Genomic DNA, 18,990 nt, shown 5'->3' on the forward strand with positions numbered 1-18,990 from the left:
AAGCTGAGGTCTTCAAGGAGGCAACCAACTATTTAAATATTTCAATTCCCCATACAAGTCAAGTTGCAAAGATGGCATCTCACTCTATGTGAATCAAATTATTTTTCCTAACAATGTAATTTCTTCTTCTCTGTAGAATATTTTTGGGTCTGCTTTTGGGCTCAATCTAGCCGAAATTAAGCATTTCATGCCACTGATTTCACTAGCTGAGTGTTATAACGAGGTGATAAAAGATAAGACACAAAATAATATTCCATGGTTAAGGGTGTGCTTCTCAGAGCTCCCTGAAATCAGAGGAAATTTATGTAGCCTTCAGCTTGCTACTGCATCAGACCCAGACTGCACTGCTAACATCTTCCTCCATTTAAAGCAACAATTCATTTTTATTGTTGACAATTTCTTTCACACTCTTTAGAAAGCACTTTGCTGTCTTTGCCATCAATACTGTATACTGAAATTATCTTCTTGGTGATTTAAATCCATGATATGATCTAATAAAAATATTCCCATTAACTTGCTGTCAATATTCTCTGAATACAAACTGTTCATTTTTTTTAAAAAAGCACTATACAGATAAGGCTTTCTTTATGGCTCTGTTATATTTTGCACATCAGTGTCTGTAAAAAAAAAAGAAAAGAAGAACCCCACGTATTCTATCATAATCACAGCTGACAGTAACTTTATACCAGTTATCTATCGCAAGTCGAAATGGCACACACGGATCAATTTCAGGACAGCACACAGGCTGGATTCAGACACAAGTGGCCCTGGGATGGTTGGCACTAAGTAAGCCTGGAAGATTCAGAGGCTCATGAACTCCCTTCCCTGACCATTGCTCATTCTGCAAATCTGGCAAGCCACAGTCAGTTTATGGCTCAGGCATAAGAACATATTGTAGTTTATTTCAGATCTGGAAAAGAAGGTCACGGAAAAGAAAAGCAACACACAAGCCCAAGCATCTCCCCATAACTGCCGAACCATGGTCTGGGATTGCATTTCAACCAAATGACAGTAAAACATGCAGATTATCATCCTTTTCTAATCTTCTTATTATCTTCCATAAACTGGATATTTCATGTCTTTTGCTTTGCTGTATAGGTTTTGAAAAAAATCCTTAGTAAACTGCCTAATTGAACAAGGTTTCTGAATCGTTAACTCCTGAACCAACACATAACAGAATCTATGAATGGGACAGGAGTGTTACTCTGTGGATAAAGCATTCTTCACAATTGACATTGGCGTAATGGTAGAGAGTTAGGATATTGTTTGTTTGTTTAGAGTTTTCTATACTGCCCCTCTTGGACTTTGCTGTCTTGGGGAGGTTCAAAACCAATTCATAAACAATAACAGATAAAATACATAGAATACAAACATTTTACAGCTAAATGATGTTAGCACCAACATAAAGTGCTATGGTGACTCAGTGACTTCCAGGACCAACTGGACCCATTATGCACGGGGGTTTTAGCGCACATTCGGGGTGGAATGGCGGCAACTAAAATCACCGATAACGCACGGAGCCGGCTGCAACCGGCCGCAGCTTCGGTGCATGCCACCAAAAAAGCCGCATCAGTGAAACGCGGAAGAAAGCGCAGCTTTCGGGTGACCGGGGCGCAACCAGAAGCGGCGCCCGGATCGCCGCGTGCATAATCGGTTACTCTGGGTTTTGCCGCCATCGCGCCCCGCCCCGTACATAACCGGTATGCGTCGCGTCTTCCCCCTCCGCGTTTTCCATGTGACCCGAAATCGCCGTTTCGGCGGCCGTGCATAATGGGCCCTGGAGGGTAAAAAAGGGGGGGGGAAGAACCAAGGGAGGGATTTGCAGGAGGCCCAGCATTTTACAGTGATGTATCCTCAGTCCTGGCTGGCCTCAACCATAGGCTCAACTTGGAAGCGTATTCCCAACAGGCAGAAGCCAGGGTCAAGAAGATAAATGCTGCTTTGCAAGTAAATGCCCGGATCCAAGGCACTGTGCAACTAGTTCTGGGAGCTCAAGAGGGCTTTATAGTTGCTGTTTTTGCAAGACAAAAGCCCTACATTAGAAGGTGTTTGAAATTTAGGAGAGATTCAGAAAGAATATGTGAACAGATCTTGAAAAGACGGGGGAGGCCTGAAGCATTCTACAGGACTCTTGCAAGTCACTCTTTGGGTCCCAGACAATAGTGCCAATCCACAGAGATGGCAAGACCATTTAAAAAGAGAAGCACACCCAGTGGAACACTACTGGAGATGTCCCTGGGAACTGACTTCTAAGCACAGAAATGGGAATAAAAGAAAACAAACATATATAAGCTGATTTGACTAAAGACAAAATTTTATACGCACATTAGTAATTCTTAAAAATTAATAATGTTAATAAATGAGATGTAATTTTTTGTCTTTTTCCAGAACATTAGTTTCCATTCATTTGATGACAGACTAAAGATCCCAGTAAAAAAAATGTTAGTTCTAAAAATTTCCTTCCCTCCTTATGCTGGCATGTAAAATGAAGCATATGCAAATCATTAAATGAATGAGAGAGGTATCAAAGAAGGGGTGTTTTTTTTCTCCCTTGCATTTTTACAAGAAAAAGGCATTTCACCGGGGTGGGCTGGGGAATACAGCAATGTGAATCACTGATCTCAGCGAAATACACCAAGCTAGCTGCAATGTGGGCAGGATATGTTTCTAAACAACCAGACTGGCCGTGTAAAATATATATGCTTCAAAATGAGTTTTCTCAATATATGCAATACTACAGGTGTTATGTTTACAATCCAACTCAGACTTCAGAGGATTGGAGTCCACTTAAATCAGTAAGCTTACGTGTATTTCTCCAATTTGGATTGTGTCCTTTGTCTAGCAACCCTTTTTCTTCCTCAAATTGTGATGTAGAATTGTGCACAGTCCTGCTGTGATTGCAGAATCAAGCCCTCAAGATAAACCTAAATGTTATATAACTTTATTTTCACTCTAACCCGCATAAACAGTGGAAATATGGGGGCTTCCATTCTGCGAGTAGTCCCGGGGAAAACAAAATCAATACTTGCTAAATGAAAAAGGACCTTGCACATACTTCTTACTAGAGCAACAGGGTTATTGCAGACCATGGAAGAAAAACCTGCACACTCTCCAGAAATATTAATTGACAATGGTGCTCTCCCACTGAAAACTTAAAGAAAAAGGAGAGGTCACTTACTTCAGCAAATGTTGTGCGACAGACTGGTGAGCTGAGAGGCGGCCATCATACATCTCAGTGGAAGCCCAGTGCATTATGGCCTGGTGCATGCGATACTGCACAGTGAGCATCTTCACAACACGATCGCCATACTTCTGAATCAGACGTTCCATTAAGCTGAGAGAAAGTCCCTTAGCAGCAGCTCTGCACCAGGAGAGTAATTAACAAGGTAAACTCAACAACAAGAAAGGCCAAATCCATTAAGGTAGCGACAAAGGAGGCTACTGAGAGTTTCACCCCCATGTATGGCTGTCCGATTTAGAGGACTTCTGTTATAAAACGGTAATGACTGGGGAAGGCACTGGCAAACCACCCTGTATTGAGTCTGCCATGAAAACGCTGGAGGGCATCACCCCAAGGGTCAGACATGACCCAGTGCTTGCACAGGGGATACCTTTACTTTTACCTATTATAAAACAGTAGTTGTGAACCAGTCAGTGAGCACAACTGGGCTCCTCCACTGTCTGCTTGCGCTTGCAGATTTTTGCCTCAAAAACTCATGGTGGGATTCCACTGTGCATATATTTCTCTGGCCTTCAGTTAATTCAGCCCAAAACATCACATACAGTCATGTAATAGATAAAGTTTCTACAGCTTCAGGGTGGGGTGGGAGACACTTTCTTTCAAAGCGAGGAAAAGACAGACAGTCTACTGGACAGGGAAACTGAATGGTTGGGAGCCTCTAAACGTCGCGATGGCTGCTCCCACCCAGCAACCTTTCTCCATGCAGCTTTCATTGCCAAAGCTAACCGAGAAGCATTTGCAGCAACAGTGAAAGGTCTACACAGCAGTTTCCCCTACAATTCCCTTGTTTCACCTTCCCATGACTGCCATTCTCTCCTACCATAGAAGAGCGTGTAAAACACAAATTGACATTTTGCTGCAATGTTATAAAAGATCTACTGCTATAGCATGTGTTCTCTGAATTCCCAGCTTGCATTTTAAAGATCTCAAGCACCTTTCATTGTAGAGTTATAATTTCAACAGGGCACCTGTTATATCATCAGAGTGAAAGGAGCTTACTCTTATGCTATGGCACCATAACATGATGTTGATCACAGATTTTTTAAAAAGCCCACCCATGGCATGAGAGACATCGCAATCTTGAGGGGTGCAGCTAGGAAAATGGTGCTAAAATGGGCAGGACTGTCATAATCTTCATTTCTCACCCACAATTTCTCACCCACAGAACATGCGTAAATTGATTTTGGTGGCAATTTTTTGCAGAAAGGCCATAGCAAACTAAGTTTAGGATATAGTGAAAGGCAATAAGAAAAAAAAAACCAGAAACAAGACAAAAAGAGGACGATGTCATGTAGGTGATGAAATTTCAGCTTGGACCACAAACCAGAGGAATAGATGGTGTTAATGCCCCCCCCCCCGTGAGGTTATGAAATGCCAGGTGTAAGTTTTCTTATTCTTTATTCTTAAAATTCTTGCACAATCAAGCACTAAAGAGCTCTGCGCTCTACAGCCACCAACCAGCTAAGGATCCCTGGCCCTAAAGAACTCCGCCTGGTCTCGACCAGGGCCAGAGCATTCTCTGTTCTGGCCCCTACCTGGTGGAATGAGCTCCCAGAGGAGATCAGGGCCCTGACAGAGCTTAAACAGTTCCGCAGGGCCTGCAAAAAGGAGCTCCTCCACCAGGCATTTGGCTGAGACCAGATGTAATCAACAGCGACCAAAGGGCCCCTGCTCCACCCCCGCCCCCCTCAGAATTCCATCAATAAGCCCTGGACCTGTTTGAACTCCCATATTGTTATACTGTTATATTATGCTGTTATCTGGTCACAATGATTAGTTATTAGTATAAGATTATTACATGTTTTTATAGACTGTTTTATGTATTGTTCCTTGTTATGATGTAAACCGCCCTGAGCCTCCGGGGAGGGCGGTATATAAGTATGATAAACAAACAAACAAACAAACAAACATGTTGTAAGTAACCATTTTTATGAGACAAGTTATCAGGCTACCAGGCAGGGAAACTGCTGCCTTTCTGAAAAGTTTCCCCTGGCTAATCTCTCCTATTCTGTGCCTGAACGCCCCCCCAGATCCTCCCAGAAAAGCATTCCCTTAAAGCCCTCAATTGCTGCCTGGTGATCCAGAAGAGCCTGGCCACTCCCCCACCCTGCTAGTGGAAGAGGATGCCCATAGTGAAGAAGGGGCAGCCAGCTGAGATGACTGCAACACGCTGCACAGTGATCACAGGGCTGTGGTCATGGACTATGGCAGAAACACAGGAGCCAGGCCCACCCCAAAAGCTCAGGATGGGACAGTGACACCTGCAGGGAATGAAACCACTCTAGCCTGGTGTAAAACCTGTTTCTGTAACATTTAGCTCAATCCTAAAGCCATGAGACATGGCAATGATGTAGGTGAGGAGGGAAAAACCACTGGATCCGGTGCGTCTCTGATTGGGGAGCCTCTGGATTGCAGCCAGTGTGATTTTTGCCATACCTATTTGTTAATTTCTTTGGAAATCTATTAAATGATATAAGAAGCAAGTCTATAGTCCACTCACAGACTTAAAACCCTTTTGTTTTAATGCTCAGCAGTAAATGTTCTAAAGTATTCCTTTTAATGGAATCTCATAAAACATAGGAGAGGCAATAAAGCTGACCATGGGCCTCAAATAAAACTTCTATATACATCAACGCTGCCATTTCCAGGCTACTGTGCAGCTCACTGTGGGGGTCCATAAGATTATACAGTGAATTAATTATGAAGAGATCTTTCACCTTTTAATAAGATTTGGTATTATTTCACCCCCAATTATTGTAAACTAGTTTCAAAGCCCCTTTATAAAAAGGGGTTTTGAAAGGGGAGAAGGCGTCAGAGCGGCAGGGAGGGAACCCCCAGCAGCCGCGCTTCGCGCGGCTGCTGGGGGTTCCCTCGGGTGGCGGTCTGACGCTTCGCGCCTCCCGCAGCGTCAGACCGGCAGGGAGGGAACCCCCAGCAGCCGCCCTTCGCGCGACTGCTGGGGGTTCCCTCGGACGGCGGTCTGACGCGGCGAGAGGCGCCTCGCAGTTGCTCAGGCTGGGAATCGGAGGGACCAATCGGCAGGCGCTTTGCGCCTGCCAATTGGTCCCTCCGATTGTCTGTCGTGAGGAAGGGTCCAACCCGGACCCTTCCTCATCACGGACAAAGCCCACCTCTAGGGGGCTTAACGAATTATATAGTCCGTGGCGCCCGTGGCGCCACGGGCTGTTTAAAGATAACAGCTGGTTCTGAGAGGGAAAAGAGAGAAAAGTTCCCACTGGGTACTTCTTTGATCTCTCAGAAAACCCAGGGTCTGCACAAGAGTGTAAAATCCAATGGTACGCTATACATCCATACATGGATGAATATATTAGCGCGGGCATTCCGTAGATTCTCCGAATAGGTGCATTATTTAATTTATATACCACCCTCCCCTGTGGCTCAGGGCAGTTTACATAGAATGTGAAGAAACATGGAGCAAGTACAGCATAACACAGTAACAACATCGAATAAACAACAGTGGTAACAGTATTATCAGTAATAACAGTGGTTCCAGTAGTTCCAATAACTGGTTAAACGTTAACATGGCAAAATCCAGCTAGTGCTCCCTGCTTTTCTCCTTTGGATGGGGCCATTTCTCTCACATTTAGATTAAAATAGCTGCTTTCCCCACTCAGCTGGAGGTGAACACCGTCTATCAAAATTGTAATTACTCCTTTCCTTTCCAGATAGTGGAAGGAGGGGCTCCCTTATGGCAAAGTGAGGCACCAACTCCTCCAACCCCTCCCCTCCAACAGCAGGCTAAGGATGATTGTGGTTCAAGGGATAGGTCCTACTGGCATGTACTCTACCACAGCTGTCCCCACCCCCCGGTTCGGGGACCTATACCGGTCCGTGGATCAGTCGGTACCAGGCAACGGCTCCTCATCCTCCTCCCCGGGGGCTGCCTTGGGGGCTGCCCTGCCACTCTGCCGCCAGCTCACCTTTGGTGCTCTCTGCCAGCTGCCACAGCTGGGGCTCCCCCTCGGTGTTGCACTGCGCAGCTGCTGCTGGCAGCGCCCCCTAGTGGGCAGCGGGAAGTCAGGGACACTGGCGGGAAAGCAAGCGGAGCAGGGACTCAGGCGGCGGTGACGTCCCTTGGCAGAAGACTACCCCCCCCCCCGGGCCTCAGTAAAATTGTCAAGCGTTGACCAGTCCCCAGTGATAAAAAGGTAAAAAGACCATTGCTCTACACCACACTGCTTGAGTGCAAGAGCTACTTCTATTGCAGGAAGGCTACTTAGGCTGAGAAAAGGCTGAGCAGTGCAGGAGGATATGTGCTAATAAGCCACACTATAATAGGGACACTTGAAATCCTACATTTAACTGCCAACTGTCCTGAATATATATATGGTGGTAGCTGGAAAGACAGATGTCTTTCAATTCAAGTTATTATTTCAGGTCACTCCAGCCAGGCCAAAGGCAGTCACGGTGATTGAGAAGATCAATTCTCAATTTTCAACATCACTGAATATATGAGTGCTTTGGAGACAAATGTGACTCTTGGCTTGCTGTAGCATTACAGCCAGCAACCAAAGCCCAGAAATGGCATTATTTTGATGGCTCTACTTACACACTGCAATACTTTCTAGCTAGTATGTTTTAAACCAACAATGCTAGTACAGAATTTTCAGTCCAACTTTAGAACTCTAGACAGAAGAACAAGAGTTGTTTTTATATCCTGCTTTTCACTACCCAAAGGAGTCTCAAAGCAACAGTTGCTTTCCCTTCCTCAAACAGACACCTTTTGAGGAAGGTGGGGCTGAGAGAGCTCTGAGAGAAACTGCTCTGTGAGAACAGGACTGTGACTATTCCAAGGTCCCCCAGCTGGCTGCATGTGGAGGAATGGGGGAATCAAACCTGGTCACCAGATTAGAAGCCACTAATATTTGAAAACAGGCTCTTCCAAAGGATTTGGAAACTTCAGTTCTCCAACGATTGACTTTGCTGCAGCAGAACTAAAGCACTAAAAAACTAAAGCACAAGGATCTTTATTTATTATTCTATTTATATACTGGCCATCCCCAGAAATGGGCTTGGGGCAATTCTCCACTGAGTTACTTGCCCTCGTGCTTCCTCCTATCTATGTCTGCAGTTTGACAAGAAATGTTTCTACTTTCATAGTATATCCTAATTCATCAGTTTATCTGAGCTACAAATGATGGTTGGGGTCTCTTCATTTCAAACTAAAATTAAACCAGGGAATGGAATACTGTTGAGATGGACAGGCTAGGCCAGGGGTAGTCAAACTGCGGCCCTCCAGATGTCCATGGACTACAATTCCCAGAAGCCCCTGCCAGCATTTGCTGGCAGGGGCTTCTGGGAATTGTGGTCCATGGACATCTGGAGGGCCGCAGTTTGACTACCCCTGGGCTAGGCTCTACCTCTCTGCACAGGCAACCAATGAGAGATTATGGGATGTTGAAAGTATTATTTTTATTCCCTGCCACTCCTGGAACCGGCTCGTGGCAAGTTACAATGGTTCATTAATTAAAAACCTCATTAAAATTAAAAGCAGGGCATAAAATGACAACATAGGAGTTTTAAAAAAAACATGAGGGGGACTTGGGAAACAGCCACTGAAAAATGACAGGAGTTAGCAGCAGAGAAGCTGGCGTCTTAGGTGGGGGGAAAGGGAGTTCTGACTGAGTGGGACTGTGCAGAAGAGCTGCTTAGAACAGGTTGAATATAGTAAATTTGTAACTAAAAGATCTTAGTTGTAGGAATAAGGCTCCAGTTCAAAAGTTCAATGGAAGTTAAATGTTACTTATGCCTTAAGTCCCTTAGTTTATATATTGTAAATAAAAATGTTCTTGTTTTGGTTAACGTGGTTGGTATCACAAATTGGTATCTCTCTCAAATATGTAAGGATGGGCACAAACCGAATCCCAAGGCAAAATTTGTGATGAATTTTGCTTGGTTTGTGATTCACATCCTGAAGTTCATGATGTGTTCACTATCATGCACTTCCATGAACTTTTAGGGTGGTTGTCGTGGCTCATGAATGGAGCAGAAAGCTGGGGTTTAAAGAGATTCAGAGCCTTGCTTTCTGTTCCCTGCAAAAGCTGCCAAAACAACTGAGTGGTAGGGAAGCACTCCTGGCCATTCAGCTGTTTCAGGCTGTCTTTTGCGGTCTTCAGAAGACAGCAACTTGCTCTTTCAGGCTTTCTGCAAATCTGAGTTTTGAGGGCCAAGAATGAGTCTGCCAGTTTGGTTTGCGGTTCAGCTATGAATCAAATTGTGTTCTCCTGGTTCGTGCCCATGCCTAATTATAGGATATTAATGAATGATGGCAGCGAGTAATCAGAACACCATCTGAGCCCCAATCCCAATAGCTCTGTGTAATTAAAGGCTTATTAAGGGGGCTGGGCTGCCCTGTCTGCGGATATTGTAGAGTGAGAGGACCTGAGGCATGAAATGGGCGTGACTGTATGTCTGTTTTAAAAGAGATAAGTGGGGTAGCTTGTGACATTCTGATCTAATGATAATCCTGAACCTGGGAGAGAGTGAGGGGTTGAGACTTAGTAGAGAAGGGATGTCACAACTGGTTATGGGGAAGTGATAAAAGCAACACAAGAAATATGTCTAGCCTTGACCAGGGTCAGGGCTTTTTTGATCCTGGCCCCAACCTGGTGGAATGAGCTCTGGGAAGAGCTAAAGGCCCTGCTGGGGCTTTCACAGTTCTGCAGGGCCTGTAAAACGGAGGCCTTCTACCAGGCATTGGACAGGGCCCCGGACAGTCACCTCCCAGGAGGCTGTTTCTCAAATATATAAGGGAGTGAAATAGTGTTAAGGATTGTTCTAATGCTTCTAGTTTCGTACTGTACAGACTCCAACTATATCCCTGTTTTGGACAACTGGTCATATTCAAAAGTTTGTATTTGCTTACTAGGGACCCATAAATACAATCTGGCGTCACCACAGAAATATATCATTGAACTACCATTGAAGGGCTTTTAAAGAGTTATTATTCTTAGCAACTATTCCTTTGTTGGTAATAAGTTTATGGAGCCAGACTGGGTTCCTGGATGGCACTTCCTTATACATTTTGTGTTGAAACTCTAAAATAAACACAACTGCAAAAAGAGAAAATTCATCTGTGCAGGGTAAGTGGAAAAAGCAGCACTTTTTAAGGGAACATAAGAATATCAAGTAACTTTTATTGTTACTTAATTCCAGTATGATATTTATTTTTACTGAATGGGGAGAAACAATTGATCTTACATGTAATGAATAACACAAAAAATATGAATATTAAAATCAGGAAGTGAGAAAGTTACATGACACCATATGATGAAGATGATCCCATGTACCTGTCACATTTTATCCAACCATTCTTCAAGAAGCTCGTAGTTTCTCCTCTATTCTACCCTCACAGTCCTTTGAAACAGGAATGGCTGAGAACAAGTGACTGATCCAAGGTCATCTAATTATAGCTGAGGTGCTATTTGAATAGGGCTCTCCTGGTCCTACTATGACATCCATTTGGTTCTGGCCCCCACGTAGTAGAATGAGCTCCCAAAGAGCTGAAGACCCTGTTGGAGCTTTGGGTGTTCCGTAGGGCCTGCAAGACGGAGCTTGAGGCCAAATTCAGAAGACCTGACAGCCACTCTGGGTAGTGTGAAGAATAAAGAAACTGGAGATCTAGAGACCAGTAGAGTATCCACCAGCAGACCATTGCTGTGTGTACTGAGTCAGCACTTGGGGATCCCCTTGACCACAGATTACAGATTATAAGACTGGATTAATGTCATTTTAGGGGGTTAACAGTAGTTTGAGTGGAGTACTGATCATATGTTTTATTGGGGTTTTTACTAGTGTTTTACCTGTAACCCACCATGTGACAGCATGCTGAGAGTGGCGGGTCATTAAATAAATAAATAAATAAATATTAGGCTGAAGTGTCAAGAAGAGCCGGGTTTTTGTACCCTGATTTTTACTACCCATAGGAGTCTCAAAGTGGCTTACAATCACCTTCCCTTCCTGTCCCCAAAATAAACATCCTGTGAGGTAGGTGAGGCTGAGAGCGCCCAGAGAGAACCGTGACTGGCCCAAGTCTACTCAGTTGTCTGCATGTGGAGGAGTGGGGAACCAAAGCCAGTTCTCCAGATAAGAGGCCACCACTCTTAACCACTACACCAGGAGGCTTATCCAGGTGTTCATTCCATCAAGTGGGGGCCATGCATACTACCTTGGGGCCAGGGACTTTCAGCTGGTTGGCAGTGGCTGATCGCAGCACTCTCTGGGGGGCGTACTCAGACAGGTTGCCCCTTAGATACACCCAGCCTATGTATGGTCTTGAAGGTCAATTCTAAAACCTTAGAATCATAGAGCTGGAAGGGACTTCTGGGGTCATCTAGTCCAACCCCCTACTCAATGTAGGAAACTCACAACTGTAGGAAACTCACAACTCCACCCACAGTGACCTCAATTCCATGCCCAGATGCCCATCCCCGAATCAGAATCCATGGCCAGTCTGACCTGGAGGAAATTCGCCTTCCGATCCCAAACTGGCAATTGGCATTTCCCTGGGCATGCAAGAAAAAAACAGAGTCAAGCACTGACAACCCTTTCTGTCCACCCACTCATAATGTGTCATAAGTTCACAGGAACAGCATTTCTGTCAGATGACTATCTAGCCTCTGCTTAAAAACATCCAAGAAGAAAGAACCCACCACCTCCCAAAGGAAACTGTTCCACTGAGGAACCACTCAAGACCACGTGCAGTCCAGGTCCTGCGTATCTCTGCTTGTCCATATCCCCTAAAGAGCAACATGCTCCATCCACTCTAACAGACTGGTGATCCCTGACCCCAAAGAAGTCCACCTGGCATCAATAACAATATATAGCAAAAATCCCTATATTCCATGTCATGTAAGAAGATCATAGTCTGACGAAGGGTGCTTGCACTCGAAAGCTCACACCTTGAATAAATATTTGTTGGTCTTAAAGGTGCTACTGGACTCTGATTTTATTATTTCTTCTATGTTTTTGTGAACTACAAATGCAATTCCAGGGGACTGATTGGCTGTTTTAGCAAAGAATTATCATATGGTTGTATTTGGATGTTGTGAAAGAGTTTACTAATTTAACAGAATTAACTTTATATTTCCACTGTCATGATGGTAGTTCTTAGTCTGAGGAAGAGTGCTTGCACTCGAAAGCTCACGCCTTGAATAAATCTTTGTTGGTTTTAAAGCTGCTGGACTCTGATTTTGTTTTGTTACAGTACTCCAAGTGAGGGCTAACTAAAGCAGAGTAAAGCAGAACCATCACCTCAAGGAATCTGGACACTATACTTCTTTTGATACAGCCCAAACTCCCATTTGCCTTTTTAGCCACTGAGACACAATGCTGACCCACATTCAGTATTTGATCTACTAAGACCCCTAGTTCCTTTTCACACATACTACTGCCAAGACAAGTCTCCTCCAAACTATAATGATGCATTTGATTTTTCTTACCTCAGTGCAGAACTTTACAGTTATCACTACTGAAATTCATTTTAGCCCAGTTTTCCAGCCTTACAAGATCATCCTGTATCATGATTCTATATTCTGCTGTGTTTGCAACACCTTCCAGTTTAGTATCATCTGCAAATTTAATAAGCACCCTCTCTATTCTTTCATCCAAATAATTTATAAATATGTTGAACAGCAGAGGGTCCAGGACAGATCCCTGAGGCACCCCATTGTCACTCTTCTCCAGGAAGATGACAAACCATTAACAAGCACCCTTTGGGTGCAATCTGTCAACCAGTTATAGATCCACCTAACAGTAACAGGACCCATACCTCATTTTACCAACTTGTCAATAAGAATATCATGTGGAATCTTATCAAAGGTCTTACTGGAATCTGATCTGGAATTCATCTGGAAGCCAGTGCGGTTACTGGAGGACTGGCCTTCTGTAGGCTCTCCAGGGAGTTTGTGTGAGAACTCAGACAGCTGCATTCTGGACCAGATGCAATTTCCTTATCAGGGATGAGGGAAGGCCCACATAGAGCGAGTTTCAGTAGTCAAGCCTGGAGGTGACCTTTGAATGGATCTGAAATCCAAATGTCAAACTGTAAACCGATGTCCTCAAATCATCCCACAGGAGATTATACTGGGTCTAAAAGGTTACCATAGAGAATTCTAGAAGGTGCCCAGGAGATTTCTCGAAGTGAGGAACGGTTCAGTATTCCAGTGCATTGTGCAAGGTACAGCCTTTTTAGGGGGGGAAATAATTTGCTGAACACAGCTACACAGGAAACATTCGTAAGCTTCAACTGCTGCCATAATTTCAAACAGCTTGCATTTGCTGTTGAGCTGAGGGTAAAAAAGAAGTTACAGACTCTGCTTGAAAAGGAAAATAAATTAATAACGCTAAAATGAGACATAGGGCAATAATTCTTTGAAGAAGGCATATGAATACCATCAGCAGAATTTGAAATGCTGAACAAATAACGATAGTGACGAATTAATGAGGATGATCTGGGTCAGTAAATCAGGAAGGAAAAAACACCAGAATGAAAACAAGCAGATTAAAAGTGTAGACTGGGCTATATCACTTCTTGATAAAAAGACGCACCTGAGACATAAGCCAAAGATTGGTCCTCTATTAAAAAAAAGTCTAGCACCTAGGCCAGGGGGTAGTCAAACTGTGGCCCTCCAGATGTCCATGGACTACAATTTGCTGGCAGGGGCTCATGGGTATTGTAGTCCACGGACATCAGGAGGGCCGCAGTTTGACTATCCCTAGGCTATCCCCCTTTTAATTGTCCTCACATGCACATCCCTTTGAGATGGTTCTACCACTGCAGCTAGGCATAACAAGATTAATGTTTTTATCCAAAGGCTACTCATTTGCTTCCACGGGCCTGCAGCTAAGGAGCCAAATAATTCATTTACTTGAAATGATGTTTGCCAAATGAGTGGAATTTTTTAAAAAACTTTAAATGAGGGATGTTTCCTATGTTCTATTCATACACCTAGGATGATGTTACAAACTAGGCATGGTATCTATATTGGGATGGGTAAAACCAGTCTAGTATATACCCAAGCACAAATGTGCTTTTTGCCTGTTTTCATAAATATAACTGAGACCGTTGAACCTGTCTGAAGTGATAAGGTGAAATTCAAATTTCCCCAAAACACTATCAGATAGGAGGAACTTCATCCTCACACAGCTTGTTCACTGACGGCATCCTTAAAAAACTGAGATCTCAAGACAGCATTAAGCTACCACAGGCAAAAGATGCCAAAAGTCTGTTTACAACATCAGAGGACATAAACAAATGACACACGATTATAAGAAATCACCATGCCACATGAAAACACAGGTGATCAACCAATCAGAACTAGAGATTCCAACTGTATCAGAAGTCTAATGTTACTAGCAGTTGCTTGGGCAGCCTTTGGTGTTGTCAGAGTGCTGTGCTTCTGCCATTTGTTTTGATTCTGTTTGACGTGTAGATCTCGTTTGATGTGTAGATCCAGAGTGTTTATTGCACCCAGTTTCCTTCCTTTCCTTCTCCCTTTCATACCTCCCCCCCTCCCAATCTATCTTCCCTGTCTCCAGAATGCAGCTCAAGCAGCCTTGAGCACCTTGCTATCTGCCTGGTCTGTTCCCTTTGAAGATCCCCCATGTTTCTCAGGTTCTCACTGGAGGGGGTGTGGGTGAAGTGGTTATATGCTGTGCCTGTTCTAGTGTACCCCAGTTCCGACAAGGTACTTCTCAGGTTTAATGTTCTTGCTTTAGAATAAATGCATCTTTTGCACCAAGTCAAAGACTGTGTCAAAGAGCCAGCTTGGTGTAGCGGTTAGGAGTGAACATTTCTAACCTGGCAAGCTGTGTTTGATTCCCTGCTCCCCCACATGCAGCCAGCTGGGTGACCTCGGGCTCGCCGCAGCACTGGTAAAGCTGTTCTGACCAGGCAGTACTATCAGGGCTCTCTCAGCCTCACCTACCCCACAAGGGTATATGTTGTGGGGAGAAGAAGGTGAAGGTTATTGTAAGCCACTCTAAGACGCCTTCGGGCAGAGAAAAGTGGCATATAAGAACCAACTCTTCTTCTTTTCTGAGTAACTGAAGAAACTTGACAAGTGTCCTTTGGAGCCCATTCTAGCTGTTTTTTGGCTGCAAGTCTTTAGACTTAGCTCTGTTTACTAGTTTATTTAATTTTTTTTTTTTTGCATTCCTGTGATAAAGAAATTCAGGAAACTAGAGACACTGGCCTATGAGGGCACTCAATTTCCAAAGAACAAAGCAATAAACTTCTTGGATTTCACACTTAGGGAGAAGGGATCCCCACACCAGTATCATGGGTCTAATTCTGTGCCAACTAACATTGGACTAACATTGGACACCAGATGCCATTGTCCCTCACAAAGATAAACTGAGTAGGGCAGCTATAAGAGTATTCTTCTGCTAACAGAAGGGAGAATATATAATGCCAACGTTTTTCTAAAAATACAATAATGGTTCGGTAGTACAAAGCATTGCAGGGGTCCCCAATGTGGAACTTTTGGGCAACACGGCACCTGACAACATCTTTCCTGGCTCTCATCAAATATTTTTAGAAAGCGAGTGAGGCAAGGTAGAGGTTTTCTGATGGGACAACTGATGAGCTGGACAGATTTTTAAAAAGCTGTTTGGGAAGCTGCTGCCACCACAGCATAAAGTTCTTCCCTGCACAACTAAAGATGCGTGCAAAAATAATGTTAGTAATATACAGAAAATATTTTAATATGTTCCTTTAAAATGAACAATTTAACGTAATTGCCAGTGTGGTGTAGTGGTTAAGAGCAGTGGCCTCTTATCAGAAGAACTGGATTTGATTCCCCACATACAGCTAGCTGGGTGATTTTGGGCCAGTCACAGTTTTCTCAGAGCACTCTTAGTCCCACCTACCTCATAGGCTATCTGTTGTGGGGAGATGAAGGGTAGGCAATTATAAACCCCTTTGAAACTCCTTTGTGTAGTGAAAAGCAGGGTATTAAAACAACTCTTCTTTTTCATCTTGTTAAATAGATCTTCTGACTGATACATTGAAGAGTTACTATTATAGTGGTAGATTCAAATGAGTAGCCGTGTTGGTCTGAAGTAGCACAATAAAATCAGAGTCCAGTCGCACCTTTAAGACCAACAAAGATTTATTCAAGGTGTGAGCTTTATGAGGAAAAGTGTTTGCACTTGAAAGCTCACGCCTTGAATAAATCTTTGCTGGTCTTAAAGGTGCGACTGGACTCTGATTTTATTATAGTGGTGCACAACCTCAGTCCCTGAGATTTTGTGGTTTCTTCCACTTGTAGTCACCATTTTGTAGTTAACGTCTACCATTCTGTGCCAGAATTCAGAGGTGCTGGCAACCTCCCAAAACTGAGAACCTCTACAACAAGTGTTTCTCCAGAAACAAAGCTGAAATAGGTCCACTATTTTGCTTTAAAGCAGTCTTCCCAATCATCATATAATTCATTCTTTCAACAAAGTGAAACAGCAACATTACAGCCTCAGGGACTCATCGGTTTCCCTTTCCAAATCTTTGTTCAAAACAGCACACTTGAATATAACCAGCCTTTAAGCTTCAAATAACAAGGCAAGCTGTTTTTTATTGCTCCCCTCCCTTAAGAACAACTATTCTACTAACAGGGGTTTCCTAAGGAGCACGGTTTGGTATCTGCTTAGCAGCAGATTCCAGCTCCAGCATTATCAAAACACTCTCCCAACAGGATTGGCAATGAAAATCACTTCCACTAATTTTGTTTTCAACTACCCTTTCTATCACATTGTTAAAATGTTTATCAAATACTGGCTCCCCAAATCCTTTTCTTTCTTCATCCTTCACTACACATTGTCATTGTGACAGAACAGGCCTGGCTCAGGCTACAGACCCAATTCTGCCTTGACCCAATTCTGCCAACTGCTAGAGGTCCCCCCCCCCTCTCTGGGTATCTGCCACCATTACCTGATCTTTCCACAGGGTTGTCCAGTGAGAGGATCAGGATACCTGTCTAGCCTTTTCCCACCTTTCATCTCTGAAACCTAATATTGTGTGAAGATCTTAGTTAGCTCAAGTTACATTTTACGAGCCAGGGGATGTCAGGTGGTTTCTACTCCTTCCATATGATGTGTGTGATGTGGGGATTCTAATCTGTGACAAATGCAAAATTTCAGTATGTGAAAGATAAAGATATCTGTTTAATTATTTAAACCATTTATATCCCACCTTTCTCTCTAACAGGGACCCAAAAAATCTAACACTATTTTCCTTTCCTCCATTTTATCCTTCCAACAACCCTGTGAGTTCGGTCAGAGATAAAGTGACTGGCCCAAGGTCACCGAGCAAACAAATGAGTGACATTTTCAACCTGAGTCCTCCATTGATTCCATCATGGAGTCCAACACTCTTAACCAACCTCCACTGAGTCCATCACTGAGTGATGTTTCAAATCTGAGTTCAACACTCTTAACCACTGGACCACACTGGCTAGAATACCATTCTGCGGCATCACATAGCATATCACAGAACTCCAGATCAAATCAAGCAGAGCTATTTCCCCTCCACTTAAAAATACCAGTTCTTTCATCTCACATGCAAGGGATAGGAAGTTCATTGCAGACATTTGAGACCAAGGTGAGTGCCGTTCTAGGAGCAACCATTTGCCAGGCATCCTGTCTGAACAGCAATTGGGTTAAAGGTCCAGAGTACTACTTATGCCTTTCACAATAATTGTATTTAATGCAATGAGTTCCTTAGGGCATATCTTATTGGTAACTCAGTGCAAGAGATGTAAATCTCTAAAACACTATTGATTGCAGCCATGTTCTCTAAAGCTTTACTTTGTTTTAAATCTATAAAGCCAAAAGGAGGCACAAAAGTTGCTACTGCTTCTATTAAGTTTAGAATGTTTGATTTAAAATGCAAATTTTAATCCATGAAAAAAACAGAATCTTTGGGAGACAAATGGTTTCACTGGAACATTGTATACAATGAACTCTGATAAGAATGAAGATGCCTGCTTTCACACTAACCCACATTACAGCATTCAGACTAATACCAGTTTTTAAACGTTGGTAAGTACAAATGTCAAGCAGACTTTTTTAAAGAGAGCCAGCTTGGTGGAGTGGTTAGGAGCATGGACTTTTAATCTGGCAACCCGGGTTCAATTCTGCACTCCCCCACAGGCAGCCAACTGGGTGATCTTGGGCTCGCCACAGCCCTGATAAAGCTGTTCTGACCAAGCAGTAATATCAGGGCTCTCTCAGCCTCACCCACCCCACAGGGTGTCTGTCACGGGAAGAGGAAAGGGAGGGAGATTGTAAGCTGCTTTCAGACTACTCTGAGAGAAAAGCGGCATATAAGAACCAACTCTTCTTCTTCAAAAGTCATTGTTATTTTGTAGCATGGACCTCAAAAACCCTCAGAAGGAAATAAATCCATTTAATGGGGTGCAAGAAAGCCACCTGACACATTTGAAAACAGCTAGTTAATACTGAGGGAATGATTAGCAAACTGAAATTTTCTAAGATGATTTACCTTTAAATATGTAGCACACAGCGGGGAGAAATCATATTTTGTATTCATATTAAGTTATACAAGTCCTCACATAAAACTGAGTGATTTATCCACTTTATTGCAGTCAATTTATTAAGCCTTGGTTAGAAAATGGAAGGGAGGCATGTGATTGCAATATGGAGGGAAAACAAAATATGGCATCCAGAAAGTAAAATGTCAGCCCATTGGAAGGAAAAGAAATGCTTTCTCGAAG

General features: G+C 43.4%; 1 protein-coding gene across 3 annotated transcripts in view; it reads right to left on the reverse strand.

The window, feature by feature from the left end:
• Window positions 1–18,990, reverse strand: part of IGHMBP2 (immunoglobulin mu DNA binding protein 2) — a 92,797-nt gene that overhangs the window by 34,673 nt on the left and 39,134 nt on the right. For all 3 annotated transcript variants that reach the window (XM_077321265.1, XM_077321264.1, XM_077321267.1), the window contains one exon: window positions 3,179–3,361. In XM_077321265.1, coding sequence (XP_077177380.1) covers window positions 3,179–3,361 — 183 coding nt within the window. The remainder of the gene's footprint in view (window positions 1–3,178; window positions 3,362–18,990) is intronic.

The sequence above is a fragment of the Paroedura picta genome, chromosome 2 (assembly GCF_049243985.1).
Source record: "Paroedura picta isolate Pp20150507F chromosome 2, Ppicta_v3.0, whole genome shotgun sequence".
In the NCBI taxonomy this organism is placed as follows: Eukaryota; Metazoa; Chordata; class Lepidosauria; order Squamata; family Gekkonidae; genus Paroedura; species Paroedura picta.